Source organism: Oncorhynchus gorbuscha, linkage group LG24, assembly GCF_021184085.1.
Source record: "Oncorhynchus gorbuscha isolate QuinsamMale2020 ecotype Even-year linkage group LG24, OgorEven_v1.0, whole genome shotgun sequence".
In the NCBI taxonomy this organism is placed as follows: Eukaryota; Metazoa; Chordata; class Actinopteri; order Salmoniformes; family Salmonidae; genus Oncorhynchus; species Oncorhynchus gorbuscha.
This window is the reverse complement of record NC_060196.1, coordinates 42,914,462-42,932,988: the sequence shown is the minus strand read 5'-3', so window position 1 is coordinate 42,932,988 and position 18,527 is coordinate 42,914,462. Positions and strand designations below refer to the sequence as shown.

At 47.5% G+C, this 18,527-nt stretch overlaps 2 protein-coding genes and 1 long non-coding RNA gene across 7 annotated transcripts in view; 2 read left to right on the top strand and 1 right to left on the bottom strand.

The window, feature by feature from the left end:
- Nucleotides 1–371: 371 nt before the first annotated feature.
- LOC124012734 lies at nt 372–2,271 on the bottom strand. Its single transcript, XR_006834763.1, has 3 exons — nt 1,885–2,271; nt 614–685; nt 372–432 (listed from the first exon to the last, which is right to left on the bottom strand). It is a non-coding gene; the product is annotated as an uncharacterized LOC124012734 (long non-coding RNA).
- Nucleotides 1,148–7,237, top strand: sesn2 (sestrin 2). Of its 3 annotated transcripts, XM_046326644.1 has the most exons (12): nt 1,148–2,032; nt 2,930–2,995; nt 3,098–3,286; nt 3,473–3,655; nt 3,837–4,058; nt 4,151–4,277; nt 4,378–4,493; nt 4,758–4,841; nt 6,204–6,310; nt 6,416–6,560; nt 6,683–6,745; nt 6,776–7,237. In XM_046326644.1, exons 1-12 carry the CDS (start codon nt 1,694–1,696, stop codon nt 6,797–6,799), a joined length of 1,665 nt encoding a protein of 554 aa, XP_046182600.1. In that variant the 5' UTR covers nt 1,148–1,693; the 3' UTR covers nt 6,800–7,237. The 3 variants fall into 3 exon arrangements, with proteins under 3 accessions (XP_046182600.1, XP_046182599.1, XP_046182601.1); XM_046326643.1 differs by having other exon boundaries at nt 6,683–7,237; XM_046326645.1 differs by lacking the exon at nt 1,148–2,032 and adding an exon at nt 2,125–2,478 and having other exon boundaries at nt 6,683–7,237.
- Nucleotides 7,238–10,745: 3,508 nt separating this feature from the next.
- Nucleotides 10,746–18,527, top strand: part of yrk (Yes-related kinase) — a 25,144-nt gene continuing 17,362 nt past the window's right edge. Inside the window, exons 1-2 of one of the 3 annotated variants that reach the window (XM_046326647.1) lie at nt 10,746–11,031; nt 12,267–12,329. The gene's annotated coding sequence lies outside the window, so the exon portion shown is untranslated. The remainder of the gene's footprint in view (nt 11,032–12,266; nt 12,330–18,527) is intronic. The other 2 variants (XM_046326648.1, XM_046326646.1) reach the window with 2 other exon arrangements.

Genomic DNA, 18,527 nt, shown 5'->3' with positions numbered 1-18,527 from the left:
ATACGGTCGGCATTTGATTGTGAGGTATTCTAGGTTGTGTGAACAAAAGGACTTGAGTTCCTGTATGTTATCACAATCACACCATGAGTCGTTTATCATGAAACATACACCTTCTTCTTACCGGAGAGATATTTATTCCTGTCTGTGTGATGAACTGAGAACCCAACTGGCTGGATGGACTCAGACAGTATATCACGGGAGAGCCATGTTTCCATGAAACAGAGTATGTTACAATCCCTGATGTCTCTCTGGAAAGAAATCCTCTCCCTGAGCTCGTCAACTTTATTATCCAGAGACTGAACATTAGTGAGTAATATACTCGGAAAAGGTGGGTGGTGTGCATACCTGCTAAGTCAGTTTAGAAGACCACGCGGAGTACCTCTACTCTGCCAACGTTGTTTTGGATCGGCCTCTGGAATCAGTTCAATTGCCCTGGGGGGACGAACAAGGGAATCTGATTTGGGAAAGTTGTATTCCTGGTCGTAATGCTGGTAGGTTGAGGAGTTACCGCCACTCTGATATCAAATAGTTCTTCCCGGCTGTATGTAATAATGCAAAAAAAGCAAATAATGTAAGAAATAACACATAATAAAACAAAATTCTGCAAAAATACCTAAGAGCTAGAAGCGCGGCAGCCCTCTCTGTCGGTGCCATTTTCCAACTTTTTCCCCAATTGAACACACACCTGTAGTGTGAGAAACAGTGTTAACTGGGAGTACTTAACACACACACACACACACCACACACACCACACACACACACACACACACACACACACACACACACACACACACACACACACACACACACACACACACACACACAACCCCTCTGGGGGAGGATATAAAGGTAGAGGTGCTAAGAATAAAGTTTGCTGTGTGTCCTCACTCTCACTACTTTCATGAACTCCAGACTCTACACCGAAAACCAGTCTATCCCCATAATCTGAATTTCAACAGCAGCAAGAATCCAAGTAGATGGAACAATGGGCAACAAATCAAGAATATAAATGTACATAGTTAACTATTTTGACAGTACCTAATGCATATTACAATATCATTATCATATGGTGAGGGAACACGCCTTCAGAATGAAGAATCCATAAACCCCAGACCATGTTTTAAAATCTGTGACGTCAGTGGGCACGCAGAAGTAGAGGAGTTGATACCCGCGAATGGACAGATCATGAAAGTCAGCAAATTTCTCCACATCTGAAAGACCACCCGGACAAGTGACGAATATCTGTCACATATTCGATACCAGAACCTTATATAATGGACGTATATTGCTGCAGACGCTTTCGCTGTTTTGATCCGATTCAAATTGACAGGGATGAACAACTTGCTAGCCTTCGTTAATGATGTGCCCCGAGCTCGAGACGTTAGCAAACTAGATTCAAATTAAATGTGTTGTCATTACTTGAGAAAAAAAATCTGTCGATTTGAGAACAAAATATGTGGGGATTACTGCCGACTACGGTCTATTGACGAAATCTGACTGAGTTGTGAAAGCCTAAATGCTAACTAGCTAGCACACCAGCATTCCGAAACCAGCGTTAGCCAGCCAGCCAGCCAGCCAGCCAGCCAGCTAGCCAGCCAGCTAGCCAGCCAGCCAGCCAGCCAGCCAGCCAGCCAGCCAGCCAGCCAGCCAGCCAGCCAGCCAGCCAGCCAGGGACGGTTCTGTGCAGGTTGCTATGGAAGAGGTGGCGCTAGAACCACCGACGGACGCGCTCTGTGAATGTAATGGAGGTAGAACCACCAACTCCGAAGATCCCAGACCTAAAAGCCGACATCATCAACCCGAATTCGGGCCGAACCCGAGTAACTTTTCTCGGCTGTGCAGCAGGGACGATGCGGAGAGGGCAGAGGCGCTGGAAGAACTGACCCAGAGCGTCATGTCCCGGTTGGGTCTGGACCGACCCGGTTCTGCTCGTCTCGATAAACACACTCTCCTGCAGCTGCTGCGGGTCTCCCGGTCCTGCCCCTTACAGGAGGTCCGCGAGAGGGCAGCGGAACTACTGCGGACTGCACAGGTAGGGCCCGAGCAACAGAGACAGCGAGACGGGTAACTAGCATGGTTTGCCAGTTGCCAGAAACGTTCATTTTTTTGCCTGAGAGGAGCAAATAATTTACACAATATGTCATTGATCCAGCTATGTGATGTTGCTCATCAAATGACAAGATTGAGGAGTCTCCATGAATTAAAGGTACATGAAGTCATGATGAACGATGATAACCCCAGTCAATGACAGTTAAGTTCCCAGCTGTCTTCTGTCAGTTGCCAGTTTGTTTCATCAGACAGTCGAGAACGGGATGATGTAAGACTGGGACACGCCCCCGTTGAGCTCTTATCGAAACACCACGGCACGCTCACGATTCATTACATTACTGAAAGAAAACAGATTTACCGGGTCCTGTAGTTTTTAGCTGTTAACATAGTATATATACCGCAGAGTTAACCTGTCAACTCCAGATGATGGTGAGTGTTTGGGAATGTGGATGGTTGTATATTATGAATTTGGTTCCTAGTATAAAAGTTGTTGCTCAGGTATCATGTTAGTGTTACTTCAATTTGGGCTTACAGGGAGGCAGTTGTAACTGGCAGCTGATATAGTAACTTCACTGTTCTAGATGGCTCTGGCACAAGTGTTTGCGTCTACTTAAGCCTGCGTCATGGCTATAACATACTGTAGATAGAACAATGACAGTCTAGGAATAAGAGCTAGAAATAAGGTGTTGGTAATTTGGTGGATCACAAAGCAGGAAACTAGTATTTCTACTTCTCTGTCCTGTAGAGGGACAGAGACATCCCTGTAGAGGGATGTTTTTATTGAAGAAAATGTGGATGTTTGAGTTGGTGACGGAATTGTGTCATTCCATATAGTTATTCATGGTCTCTCTCTCTCTCTCGCTCTCTCTCTCACACACAGGAGCAAGGTGTTGAGATTCCTCAGGCTTTGGCCTCCGGTCCTAGTGCCTTCATCCCTGCACAAGTGGTACGTGTGTGTGCACGGATAAGCATATGACTATTACAGTGAGTGTGAGACAGTATCAGTTTGTCCATGATCTTACTGTGTGTGTTTCTGACTCCCTCTCAGATTTTGGATGAGGGACCAGATCAGGAAGTTCTGATAGAAGCCTTCCTCTCATTGGGTCGTTTTGACCACATCACCATGGTGATGGCCCTTCACCCCACCTACCTCAGCTGCTTCCTGCGTACCCAGCATGCTTTGCTGGAGCTGGATGGCCCACTACCCCGCCCCTGGAGGCACTACATCGTTGTCATGGTGAGAGCCTGTACTGCCTAAGCTGAACCATAACTTCACAGAATCACTGATCAACAAATCACCTTACATCTCAAATAATGACTTATTATGTAATTACCTTACTCAAGCTGATCCCCTCAAACACACTGTCTCTCTCTACTTTCCCTCCCACTTTTTCTCTATTCTCTTTTCTCCCTCTCTCCCCAGGCTGCAGCTCGTCACCAGTGTTCCTACCTTGTCCAACAGCATAGTGCAGGGTTCCTGGAGGCGGGCGGGGAGGAGAGCTGGCTGGAGGGGCTACAACACACACACCCCAAAATACGCTGCCTACACACACTTAACAAGCTGCTGGCACACAGACCCTGGCTCATCACACAACAGCACATACAGGTGACACACACACACACACACACACACACACACACACACACACACACACACACACACACACACACACACACACACACACACACACACACACACACACACACACACACACACACACACACACACACACACACACACACACACACACGTATACAGTAATGGTCGTCCACCCCCTCTTCTGCAGGAGTTGGTGTGTCCTGGGGCGGATGATCGTTGGTCATTGGCTGAGCTGATCCACGCAGTTGTTCTGATGACTCACTCTCATTCGCTGTCCTCCTTCGTTTGGGGGTGTGGCCTACACCCTGAGCCCGACCACATAGGAGGCCACGCCTTCTGCACACCATCACCATCCAATAACATGCCACAAAGCCCTCACAGTCCCGCCCCCGAGGACGGCAAGCCAGAGGTGAGATTTGAGATGCAGTCTAGGTCGCTGGATAAGTGACAACATATAAATCAGTCACTTATTTTCTCTCTCTCCTTCTCTCTCTCTGTCAGGATGGAGTGACGGAGGTGGAGGCATTGATGAAGAGGATGGTGGAGTTACAACAGCAGGTGGAGGAGTGTAGTCAGGAAGAGATGATCACTCGCTTTGAGAGGGAGAGGAGCGAGAGCATACCTACTGGTAAACACACACCTCCACTGCACATTTACGCACACGCTGTCTCACTCTGTGGCTGTTTTCCATGGCATTCTTTCTGACTTGTGTGTGTGTGTGTGTGTAGCAGTGGTACGGGGAGCCCCCTCTGACTTGGTGTTGAGGTTAGTGGAGGATCCAGAGTTCATCTATGAAGACTTCTCCATCCGAGGAGAACAGTCACCTCCTACCATGAGAGCACAGGTGTGTGTGTGTGTGTGTGTGTGTGTGTGTGTGTGTGTGTGTGTGTGTGTGTGTGTGTGTGTGTGTGTGTGTGTGTGTGTGTGTGTGTGTGTGTGTGTGTGTGTGTGTGTGTGTGTGTGTGTGTGTGTGTGTGTGTGTGTGTGTGTGTGTGTATAATGTTTGCATGTCTGATTATAGGACTTCTCATGGGAAAGCTATGGTTGTTGGTGTGCATATAAGATGCATGTACAATTTATAGTGTGTGTGGTGTGTGTGTGTATATAGGACTACTCATGGGAAGACCATGGATTCTCCCTAGTGAACAGACTGTTACCAGACATGGGCCAATTACTGGAGGAGAAGTTCCAGGTACTACAACAAGTATCCTTTAACGTGTTGACCCTTCACCTCTGACATATTAACCAACACACACATCTGGTTTATACTGATGGAATGACGTCTTGTCTTCTGTCAGGTTGATACTGATGGAGTGTCTGTCAGGTTGATACTGATGGAGCGTCTGTCAGGTTGATACTGATGGAGTGTCTGTCAGGTTGATACTGATGGAATGACGTCTTGTCTTCTGTCAGGTTGATACTGATGGAGCGTCTGTCAGGTTGATACTGATGGAGCGTCTGTCAGGTTGATACTGATGGAGCGTCTGTCAGGTTGATACTGATGGAGCGTCTGTCAGGTTGATACTGATGGAGCGTCTGTCAGGTTGATACTGATGGAGCGTCTGTCAGGTTGATACTGATGGAGCGTCTGTCAGGTTGATACTGATGGAGCGTCTGTCAGGTTGATACTGATGGAGCGTCTGTCAGGTTGATACTGATGGAGCGTCTGTCAGGTTGATACTGATGGAGCGTCTGTCAGGTTGATACTGATGGAGCGTCTGTCAGGTTGATACTGATGGAGCGTCTGTCAGGTTGATACTGATGGAGCGTCTGTCAGGTTGATACTGATGGAGCTGATGGAGTGTCTGTCAGGTTGATACTGATGGAGCGTCTGTCAGGTTGATACTGATGGAGCGTCTGTCAGGTTGATACTGATGGAGCGTCTGTCAGGTTGATACTGATGGAGCGTCTGTCAGGTTGATACTGATGGAGCGTCTGTCAGGTTGATACTGATGGAGCGTCTGTCAGGTTGATACTGATGGAGCGTCTGTCAGGTTGATACTGATGGAGCGTCTGTCAGGTTGATACTGATGGAGCGTCTGTCAGGTTGATACTGATGGAGCGTCTGTCAGGTTGATACTGATGGAGCGTCTGTCAGGTTGATACTGATGGAGCGTCTGTCAGGTTGATACTGATGGAGCTGCGTCTGTCAGGTTGATACTGATGGAGCGTCTGTCAGGTTGATACTGATGGAGCGTCTGTCAGGTTGATACTGATGGAGCGTCTGTCAGGTTGATACTGATGGAGCGTCTGTCAGGTTGATACTGATGGAGCGTCTGTCAGGTTGATACTGATGGAGCGTCTGTCAGGTTGATACTGATGGAGCGTCTGTCAGGTTGATACTGATGGAGCGTCTGTCAGGTTGATACTGATGGAGCGTCTGTCAGGTTGATACTGATGGAGCGTCTGTCAGGTTGATACTGATGGAGCGTCTGTCAGGTTGATACTGATGGAGCGTCTGTCAGGTTGATACTGATGGAGCGTCTGTCAGGTTGATACTGATGGAGTGTCTGTCAGGTTGATACTGATGGAGTGTCGTCTTGTCTTCTGTCAGGTTGTGTGTAGTCTAACCTACAACAGGATGGCGATGCATAAGGATGTGGACACACACACACTCCGCAAGGCTCTCTGGAACTACATACACTGCCTCTACGGAATACGGTCAGTCTCACACACACACACACACACACACTAGTATGTTCATAACTGTGTGTGTGTTTGTGCACCTGGGTTTGTCTATTATACTGATGTTTTGTGTGTGTGTAGGTACGATGACTACGACTACGGAGAGGTGAATGTGTTGTTGGAGCGAGGCCTCAAGATGTTTGTGAAAACAGTAGCGTGTCATCCAGAACAGACTACAGATAGGATCTACTCTGCCTACTGGAGACTCTTCAGACACTCTGAGAAGGTACGCGCCACACACACACATTCAAAACCATCGCTAAAAACTCTGTCCATCTGTATCTACCTTTCTTGTGTGTCAGGTGTGTTACTGACTGACTGTGTGTCTTCCTGTTTCTCTTTCTCCAGGTCCATGTCAACCTGCTGCTGATGGAGGCTCGACTACAGGCTGCTCTACTATACACACTACGGGCTGTCACACGCTACATGACATGACTACAGGCTGTCACACGCTACATGACATGACTACAGGCTGCTCTACTATACACACTACGGGCTGTCACACGCTACATGACATGACTACAGGCTGCTCTACTATACACACTACGGGCTGTCACACGCTACATGACATGACTACAGGCTGCTCTACTATACACACTACGGGCTGTCACACGCTACATGACATGACTACAGGCTGCTCTACTATTCACACTACGGGCTGTCACACGCTACATGACATGACTACAAGCTGCTCTACTATACACACTACGGGCTGTCACACGCTACATGACATGACTACAGGCTGCTCTACTATTCACACTACGGGCTGTCACACGCTACATGACATGACTACAGGCTGCTCTACTATACACACTACGGGCTGTCACACGCTACATGACATGACTACAGGCTGCTCTACTATACACACTACGGGCTGTCACACGCTACATGACATGACTACAAGCTGACTCTACTATACACACTACGGGCTGTCACACGCTACATGACATGACTACAGGCTGCTCTACTATACACACTACGGGCTGTCACACGCTACATGACATGACTACAGGCTGCTCTACTATACACACTACGGGCTGTCACACGCTACATGACATGACTACAGGCTGCTCTACTATACACACTACGGGCTGTCACACGCTACATGACATGACTACAGGCTGCTCTACTATACACACTACGGGCTGTCACACGCTACATGACATGACTACAGGCTGCTCTACTATACACACTACGGGCTGTCACACGCTACATGACATGACTACAGGCTGCTCTACTATACACACTACGGGCTGTCACACGCTACATGACATGACTACAGGCTGCTCTACTATACACACTACGGGCTGTCACACGCTACATGACATGACTACAGGCTGCTCTACTATACACACTACGGGCTGTCACAGGCTACATGACTACAGGCTGCTCTACCATACACACTACGGGCTGTCACACGCTACATGACATGACTACGGGCTGTCACACGCTACATGACATGACTACGGGCTGTCACACGCTACATGACATGACTACGGGCTGTCACACGCTACATGACATGACTACGGGCAGTCACACGCTACATGACATGACTACGGGCTGTCACACGCTACATGACATGACTACAGGCTGCTCTACTATACACACTACGGGCTGTCACACGCTACATGACATGACTACAGGCTGTCACACGCTACATGACATGACTACAGGCTGCTCTACTATACACACTACGGGCTGTCACACGCTACATGACATGACGACGGGCTGCTCTACTATACACACTACGGGCTGTCACACGCTACATGACATGACGACGGGCTGCTCTACTATACACACTACGGGCTGTCACACGCTACATGACATGACTACAGGCTGTCACACGCTACATGACATGACTACAGGCTGCTCTACTATACACACTACGGGCTGTCACACGCTACATGACATGACTGCAGGCTGCTCTACTATACACACTACGGGCTGTCACACGCTACATGACTACAGGCTGCTCTACTATACACACTACGGGCTGTCACACGCTACATGACATGACTACGGGCTGCTCTACTATACACACTACGGGCTGTCACACGCTACATGACATGACTACGGGCTGCTCTACTATACACACTACGGGCTGTCACACGCTACATGACATGACGACGGGCTGTCACACGCTACATGACATGACGACGGGCTGTCACACGCTACATGACATGACTGCAGGCTGCTCTACTATACACACTACGGGCTGTCACACGCTACATGACATGACTACAGGCTGCTCTACTATACACACTACGGGCTGTCACACGCTACATGACATGACTACGGGCTGCTCTACTATACACACTACGGGCTGTCACACGCTACATGACATGATTACGGGCTGCTCTACTATACACACTACGGGCTGTCACACGCTACATGACATGACTACAGGCTGTCACACGCTACATGACATGACTACAGGCTGCTCTACTATACACACTACGGGCTGTCACACGCTACATGACATGACTACGGGCTGCTCTACTATACACACTACGGGCTGTCACACGCTACATGACATGACTACAGGCTGCTCTACTATACACACTACGGGCTGTCACACGCTACATGACATGACTACAGGCTGTCACACGCTACATGACATGACTACAGGCTGTCACACGCTACATGACATGACTACGGGCTGTCACACGCTACATGACATGACTACGGGCTGTCACACGCTACATGACTACGGGCTGTCACACGCTACATGACTACGGGCTGTCACACGCTACATGACTACGTATGGTCCTTCTGTAGCTCAGTTGGTAGAGCATGGCGCTTGTAACGCCAGGGTAGTGGGTTCGATCCCCGGGACCACCCATACGTAGAATGTATGCACACATGACTGTAAGTCGCTTTGGATAAAAGCGTCTGCTAAATGGCATATATTATTATTATTATTATATTACTACGGGCTGTCACGCTACATGACTACGGGCTGTCACACGCTACATGACTACGGGCTGTCACACGCTACATGACTACGGCCTGTCACACGCTACATGACTACGGGCTGTCACACGCTACATGACTACGGGCTGTCACACGCTACATGACTACGGCCTGTCACATGCTACATGACTACGGGCTGTCACACGCTACATGACTACGGGCCCGTCACACACTACATGACTACGGGCCCGTCACACGCTACATGACTACGGGCCCGTCACACGCTACATGACTACGGGCCCGTCACACGCTACATGACTACGGGCTGTCACACGCTACATGACTACGGGCCCGTCACACGCTACATGACTACGGGCTGTCACACGCTACATGACTACGGGCCCGTCACGCACTACATGACTACGGGCTGTCACGCGCTACATGACTACGGGCCCGTCACACGCTACATGACTACGGGCCCGTCACACGCTACATGACTACGGGCTGTCACACGCTACATGACTACGGGCCCGTCACACGCTACATGACTACGGGCTGTCACACGCTACATGACTACGGGCCCGTCACACACTACATGACTACGGCCTGACACACGCTACATGACTACACACAGTTAATGTCTGAATCTGACAGTTGAGATTGATCATAAGTCAATGTTGTGTTTATTCTGCTCTGTGTAATAAGCTGCCTATCTCGTGTTTGTGGTTATAATGCTACACATTATGGAGTTAGGTTGATCCAGTCAATCAATCAATCATCTCACTGTGTTAAACTAGTATTGTACTAGCTACTGTGTTCACAGTGGCTGTTACCATTTAATGCTTCAGATCATACATAAGACAATTGAATGAATGGTTCATGTATTTTTTAAATGTACAATAAAATGTATTTTGTTATCAAAATCAACACATGGTGTGAAGTTCCAGATCTTTATGCAGGCATAACTGAAGACCTCTGCAGTTCCAAGGCTGGCCACGAGGTGGAGATAAAGGGTATACTCTTCTCTTACTGGAACGTCAAATTCGGAGTTTCATGGAACTTAGATCCCAACAGAGAATGGTGGATCTAGCCTTAAAGAACAGACGGATGCTATGTTGACAGATGAGAGCGAGTGTGTGTCTGTCTCTTTGGGTACTTAGGGTTCAGCTGACTGAGACATGTCGATTCCTGGGCTCAGTGGTGTTCCAAGACTACAGCACAGAAGTTATGTCAAATCACCGGATGTTGCGTTTGGACAATTCCATTTCTACATGAATTCTGTTACTCAAAGTCAAAATCAGGGCGGAATTCATTACGCTCATTCTGTTGCAAAACGTTTCGTCTGTTGCAACGTTTTGTAACAAACCGTTCACTCCAAACGGAAAACGTTTTGCAACGAAAAGGATCGTTTCTATTGGACAAATTCATGTAGGTCCCTTCCCATTTCGTTCTATTTGCTTCCGTTTGGTTCTTAAATGGTAAACGATTTCCATTGCAAGACGTAATTAAGAAGCCCCCGATTACTTTTTTTGTTTAAATTCCGTGAGAGTGACACAAGCATCCAGGGAGCGCGCTTTGGCGTGGACGTCAGTCACTGCGCATGCCAGTCAATCCAACCCTTCCGGACACAGAGAGCGCGCCGCGCATCCACATTCCCTCCCGCGAGGAGCGCTCAGCTGTCTCATCTCGTTCTGTCTCAGCGCCTGGAATTTTACCTCCCCAGTGCTGTTCACACCTTTCTTCGCCAGCCCCCGGGAATAACGGGCGACCCGTAGTGCTCTCCGGTAAGTCAGTCGATGTGTGTTTAGCAGTGGGAGAGTGTAAGTGAGTCTCAACCTCTGTAGCCTAAACTGTCGGTGTTTTGTATGGCTAAGTAAATACATCTGTGTGTAGTAGTGTATATTGTAACATTGTTTTGCCTTCCCCTCAATATCTGTGCTGAAACAGACACCAGTATGAATGCGCGTCTCTGTCTCTCTCCCCCATTCAGAACCTCTGTCTCTCTCCCCCATTCAGAACCTCTGTCTCTCTCCCCCATTCAGAACCTCTGTCTCTCTCCCCCCTTCAGAACCTCTGTCTCTCTCCCCCATTCAGAACCTCTGTCTCTCTCCCCCCTTCAGAACCTCTGTCTCTCTCCCCCTTCAGAACCTCTCTCTCTCACTCCCCCTTCAGAACCTCTGTCTCTCCCCCCTTCAGAACCTGTCTCTCTCACTCCCCCTTCAGAACTGTATCTAACTCCCCCTTCAGAGCCTCTGTCTCTCTCTCACTCCCCCCTTCAGAACCTGTCTCTCTCACTCCCCCCTTCAGAACCTGTCTCTCTCACTCCCCACTTCAGAACCTGTCTCTCTCACTCCCCCTTCAGAACCTGTCTCTCTCTCTCCCCCTTCAGAACCTGTCTCTCTCTCTCCCCTCTTCAGAACCTGTCTCTCTCTCTCCCCCTTCAGAACCTGTCTCTCTCTCCCCCTTCAGAACCTGTCTCTCTCTCCCCCCTTTCAGAACCTCTGTCTCTCTCCCCCTTCAGAACCTCTCTCTCTCACTCCCCCTTCAGAACCTCTCTCTCTCACTCCCCCTTCAGAACCTCTGTCTCTCCCCCTTCAGAACCTCTGTCTCTCTCCCCCTTCAGAACCTGTCTCTCACTCCCCCTTCAGAACCTCTCTCTCACTCCCCCTTCAGAACCTCTCTCTCTCCCCCTTCAGAACCTCTCTCTCTCCCCCTTCAGAACCTCTCTCTCTCCCCCCTTCAGAACCTCTGTCTCTCTCTCCTTCATAACCTCTGTGTGTCTCTCTCTCCTTCATAACCTCTGTGTGTCTCTCTCTCCTTCATAACCTCTGTGTGTCTCTCTCTCCTTCATAACCTCTGTGTGTCTCTCTCTCCTTCATAACCTCTGTGTGTCTCTCTCTCCTTCATAACCTCTGTGTGTCTCTCTCTCCTTCATAACCTCTGTGTGTCTCTCTCTCCTTCATAACCTCTGTGTGTCTCTCTCTCCTTCATAACCTCTGTGTGTCTCTCTCTCCTTCAGAACCTCTGTGTGTCTCATGTTGTTAGTCATATTCTGGAGTAAATACCTGGTTTCGGTGCCCAGGTGAGTTTCCCAGAGCTTGGCCACAGACACACAGCTTCTATCACACACTTTAAAAATCACTCTGTTATTTAATCAAACCAAAATGTTTGTGAAACCGTGTCCTTTTTGTTATTGCTGAATGAGTGTGTTGAGAAACTTTGGGTATTTAAAAAAAAAAAAAAAGGAAGTTTGGCCAGTGAAGAGTGAAGTGCTGCGCAAAATGCGGTGGTGCTTATGCCAGCAACACTTCCCTTTTGTACTGTAGCCTGCAGGTCACACTGAGCCTGTCAAGTCACTTATTTTGAAATCAAATGACAGAGCAATAACAGAATTGACTTATAGGAGAGAAAAGGGAGCAGGGGCTTGAACCTTAAGCTCTGTGGATTACAGGGTGTGCAGCGCACTCTGTGTGCCGTAAAGATCCAGAGGCAGGCTACAGCTACTGTCCTGTAGGCCAGAGGCAGGCTACAGCTACTGTCCTGTAGGCCAGAGGCAGGCTACTGTCCTGTAGGCCAGAGGCAGGCTACTGTCCTGTAGGCCAGAGGCAGGCTACTGTCCTGTAGGCCAGAGGCAGGCTACTGTCCTGTAGGCCAGAGGCAGGCTACTGTCCTGTAGGCCAGAGGCAGGCTACTGTCCTGTAGGCCAGAGGCAGGCTACTGTCCTGTAGGCCAGAGGCAGGCTACTGTCCTGTAGGCCAGAGGCAGGCTACTGTCCTGTAGGCCAGAGGCAGGCTACTGTCCTGTAGGCCAGAGGCAGGCTACTGTCCTGTAGGCCAGAGGCAGGCTACTGTCCTGTAGGCCAGAGGCAGGCTACTGTCCTGTAGGCCAGAGGCAGGCTACTGTCCTGTAGGCCAGAGGCAGGCTACACCTACTGTAGAGCTACTGCGGAGCACTGTTACACTGTCCTTTCAGGTTTGGTACTGGAGAGGGGAGAAACGGTGAGAGAACAAGAGAAGATTTAGGGAGGGAGAGAGACATGATTAGGTTATCTGAAGCCTGGCTTCATCACATCTTGTTTCTCTACGAATTCACTTCCTGCCTTTAGCCCCTGGGCTGTGTGGAAGGAAGTGAGCGTAGCCTAGCTGTGGGGCTGTAAACTCTGCTTTCCCACCAAGACACAGTTGCGCTACTACAAAGAATACTACAACAACCTTAACCCAACCTGGAGGTTAGAGAGGCGCACCAGTAACTGGAGGGTTGCTGGTTTGATTCCCGGGTCTGACGGAAGGAATGTGTCTGTGACGTGAAGCCGCAGCCAAAAGGTTAGCGCTATCAGAAACTCAGGTGCCACATACTGCCATTGTGCACTTCGCTTCAGCTTTCAAACACGTTTTCTCCGTCAGTCTTTCTTTGACGCACACTGAAACATTATTTCACTCTATCGCTCCACTTCTCTCTGGAGGAGGATGTAATGACATCACGTGGAAACAGGAAGTCCCTGAGACACCTGACTTCCCAGAACTTATCCATCCCCTCCCTCCCCCTACATTACTCTCTCTCTGTCCCACACTTCCCATTGTTTCTCTCACTATCCCCAGTCTCTGCCTCTCTCTCTCTTTCTGTCCCCCACCTCCCACTGTTCCTCTCACTACCCCCCCTCTCCCTGCCTCGGTCTCTTTCTCCCCCCCCTTCTCTCTATTTCCCCACTATTCTCTCTTACACTACATTGAAGTTTATGCTTTGAGAAAAAAAAATGTTGGGCTCAGTGACAGCTCACTTCGCAGTGTCCGATCACTCCTGCTTCACTCACTCTGCATCCTGTGGTGTTTCCTGTTAGCCAGGAGAGAGAGTGAGAAATGGAAGAATGAGTATGGATTCTAATTCTGTATACCAACTGAAATTTATGCCACATACAGTTGAAGCCGGAAGTTTACATACACCTTAGCCAAATACATTTAAACTCAGTTTTTCACAATTCCTGACATTTAATCCTAGCAAAAAAAATCCCTGTTTTAGGTAAGTTAGGATCACCACTTTATTTTAACAATGTGAAATGTCAGAATAATAGTAGAGAGAATAATTTATTTCAGCTTTTATTTCTTTCATCACATTCCCAGTGGGTCAGAAGTTTACATACACTCAATTAGTATTTGGTAGCATTGCCTTTAAATTGTTTAACTTGGGTCAAACGTTTCGGGTAGCCTTAGACAAGCTTCTCACAATAAGTTGGGTGAATTTTGGCCCATTCCCCATGACAGAGCTGGTGTAACTGAGTCAGGTTTGTAGGCCTCCTTGCTCACACACGCTTTTTCAGTTCTGCCCACAAATGTTCTATAGCATTGAGGTCAGGACTTTGTGATGGCCACTCCAATACCTTGACTTTGTTGTCCTTAAGCCATTTTGCCACAACTTTGGAAGTATGCTTGGGGTCATTGTCCATTTGGATGACCGATTTGCGACCAAGCTTTAACTTCCGAACTGATGCCTTGAGATTTTGTGTCAATATATCCACATCATTTTCCTGCCTCGTGATGCCTTCTATTTTGTGAAGTGCACCAGTTCCTCCTGCAGCAAAGCACCCCCACAACATGATGCTGCCACCCCCGTGCTTCACGGTTGGGATGGTGTTCTTCGGCTTGCAAGCCTCCCCCTTTTTCCTCCAAACATAACGATGGTCATTAAGGCCAAACAGTTCTATTTTTGTTTCATCAGACCAGGAAATTTCTCAAAAAAGTACAATATTTGTCCCCATGTGCAGATGCAAACCGTAGTCTGGCTTTTTTATGGCGGTTTTGGAGCAGTGACTTATTTTTTGCTGAGCAGCCTTTCAGGTTATGTCGATATAAGACTCGTTTTACTGTGGATATACAGTGGTGCAAAAAAGTATTTAGTCAGCCACCAATTGTGCATGTTCTCCCACTTAAAAAGATGAGAGGCCTGTGATTTTCATCATAGGTACACTTCAACTATGACAGAAAATGAGAAAAGAAAATCACATTGTAGGATTTTTTATGAATTTATATGCAAATTATGGTGGAAAATAAGTATTTGGTCACCTACAAACAAGCAAGATTTCTCGCTCTCACAGACCTGTAACTTCTTCTTTAAGAGGCTCCTCTGACCTCTACTCATTACCTGTATTAATGGCACCTGTTTGAACTTGTTATCAGTATAAAAGACACCTGTCCACAACCTCAAACAGTCACACTCCAAACTCCACTATGGCCAAGACCAAAGAGCTGTCAAAGGACACCAGAAACAAAATTGTAGACCTGCACCAGGCTGGGAAGACTGAATCTGCAATAGGTACGCAGCTTGGTTTGAAGAAATCAACTGTGGGAGCAATTATTAGCAAATGGAAGACATACAAGACCACTGATAATCTCCCTCGATCTGGGGCTCCACGCAAGATCTCACCCGTGGGGTCTAAAATGATCACAAGAACGGTGAGCAAAATCCCAGAACCACACGGGGAGACCTAGTGAAAACAAAGCCTAACACACTACGCCGCCAGGGACTCAAATCCTGCAGTGCCAGACATGTCCCCCTGCTTAAGCCAGTACATGTCCAGGCCCGTCTGAAGTTTGCTAGAGAGCATTTGGATGATCCAGAAGAAGATTGGGAGAATGTCATATGGTCAGATGAAACCAAAATATAACTTTATGGTAAAAACTCAACTCGTTGTGTTTGGAGGACAAAGAACGCTGAGTTGCATCCAAAGAACACCATACCTACTGTGAAGCATGGGGGTGGAAACATCATGCTTTGGGGCTGTTTTTCTGCAAAGGGACCAGAACGACTGATCCCTGTAAAGGAATTAATGAATGGGGCCATGTATCGTGAGATTTTGAGTGAAAACCTCCTTCCATCAGCAAGGGCATTGAAGATGAAACGTGGCTGGGTCGTTCAGCAGGACAATGATCCAAAACACACCGCCCGGGCAACGAAGGAGTGGCTTTGTAAGAAGCATTTCAAGGTCCTGGAGTGGCCTAGCCAGTCTCCAGATCTCAACACCATAGAAAATCTTTGGCGGGAGTTGAAAGTCTGTGTTGCCCAGCAACAGCCCCAAAACATCACTGCTCTAGAGGAGATCTGCATGGAGGAATGGGCCAAAATACCAGCAACAGTGTGTGAAAACCTTGTGTAGACCTACAGAAAACTTTGACCTCTGTCATTTCCAACAAAGGGTATAATAACAAAGTATTGAGAAACTTTTGTTATTGACCAAATACTTATTTTCAACCATAATTTGCAAATAAATAAATTAAAAATCCTACAATGTGATTTTCTGGATTTTTTTTCTAATTTTGTCTGTCATAGTTGAAGTGTACCTTTGATGAAAATTACAGGCCTCTCTCATCTTTTTAAGTGGGAGAACTTGCACAATTGGTGGCTGATTAAATACTTTTTTGCCCCACTGTAGATACTTTTGTACCTGTTTCCTCCAGCATCTTCACATGGTCCTTTGCTTTTGCTCTGAGATTGATTTGCACTTTTCACACCAAAGTATGTTCATCTCTAGGAGACAGAACGCGTCTCCTTCCTGAGCCATAAGACGGCTGCGTGGTCCCATGGTGTTTATACTTGCGTACTATTGTTTGTACAGAGGAACGCGGTACCTTCAGGCGTTTGGAAATTGCTCCCAAGGATGAACCAAACTTGTGGAGGTCTACACATTTTTTTCTGAGGTCTTGGCTGATTTCTTTAGATTTTCCCATGATGTCAAGCAAAGAGGCACTGAGCTTGAAGGTAGGCCTTGAAATACATCCACAGGTACACCTCCAATTGACTCAAATTATGTAAATTAACCTATCAGAAGCTTCTAAAGCCATGACATCATTTTCTGGAATTTTCCAAGCTGTTTAAAGGCATAGTCAACTTAGTGTATGTAAACTTCTGACCCACTGGAACTGTGATGCAGTGAATTATCAGTGAAATCTGTCTGTAAACAATTGTTGGAAATATTACTTGTGTGATGCACAAAGTAGACGTCCAAACCAACTTGCCAAAACTATAGGAATTTGTGGAGTGGTTGAAAAACAAGTTTAAATGACTCCAACCTAAGTGTATGTAAACGTCCGACTTCAACGGAAGCTGTGTATGTGTGTTCATCCCAGCAGGGAGCCGTTTATCTGAAGTAGATGGGGCAGGAAAGGGTGTGTTTGGATGTTTGTTAGTGTGGTGAATGAGGGTGGTGTGTGTATGAGTTTTCAGTCCTGAGAAAATGGTTTATGTTTGAAAACCCCTCCATGTCCGTTAGCTAGAGCGTGTACTGATTTAGGTGGGAATAGCCTGAGTGGGATATGAACCAGTAACCTTCTAACTGTTTGAGGGCAGGGAGAGTGACTGCCTGTAGATCAAGGGTGGCCATCCCTCCTTCTTGAGAGTTGCTGGGTGTGCAGGCTTTTGTTCCATCCCTGCTTTAACATGAGTCTACTATTCAGCTTCTCATCGGGACCTTGATTAGCTGAATCAGGAGCTGGAGCAGAAGCCTTCACAACCAGCGTCTTTTCCTGCAGGAGGGTTGGAATGAGTGTCTTGACATGGCGTATCTCCAAAACACCATTTTTATATAGTGTTGCTGCTTTTTGTTGAATCTATGCAAATGTCTGTTTAGTACAGGGTATCACCCATGAGAGAGAGAGTATGCAAATGTCTGTTTAGTACAGGGTATCATCCATGAGAGAGAGAGTATGCTAATGTCTGTTTAGTACAGGGTATCACCCATGAGAGAGTTAGATATATATATATCGCTATCTCTATCTAGTTTGGTCTGTGGGCTAGTTTCAGTCTGGTTTGGGTGTGTGTTGCTTAGCAGTCAATCAGACAGTCAAGATACCAAGGGCCATTGTTGACTAGGTTTACATGTACAGCAGGGTTTCTCAAACAGCATCAGGGAGCGAGAGAGACAAATGTTATGAAGAGGAGAGAGAGTGAGAGAGAGACAAACATTATGAAGAGGAGAGCGGGAGAGAGAGAGAGAGAGAAATGTTTTGAAGAGGAGAGAGAGAGAGAGACAAATGTTTTGAAGAGGAGAGAGAGACAAACGTTATGAAGAGGAGAGAGACAAATGTTATGAAGAGGGGTGAGAGAGACAAATGTTATGAAGAGGGGAGAGAGAGAGAGAGAGAAACATTATGAAGAGGGGACAGAGAGAGAGAGAGAAACATTATGAAGAGGGGACAGAGAGAGACAAATGTTATGAAGGAGAGAGAGAGAGAGAGAGAGGAGACAAACTTTATGAAGAGGGGAGAGAGAGAGAGAGAGAGGGAGAAAGAGA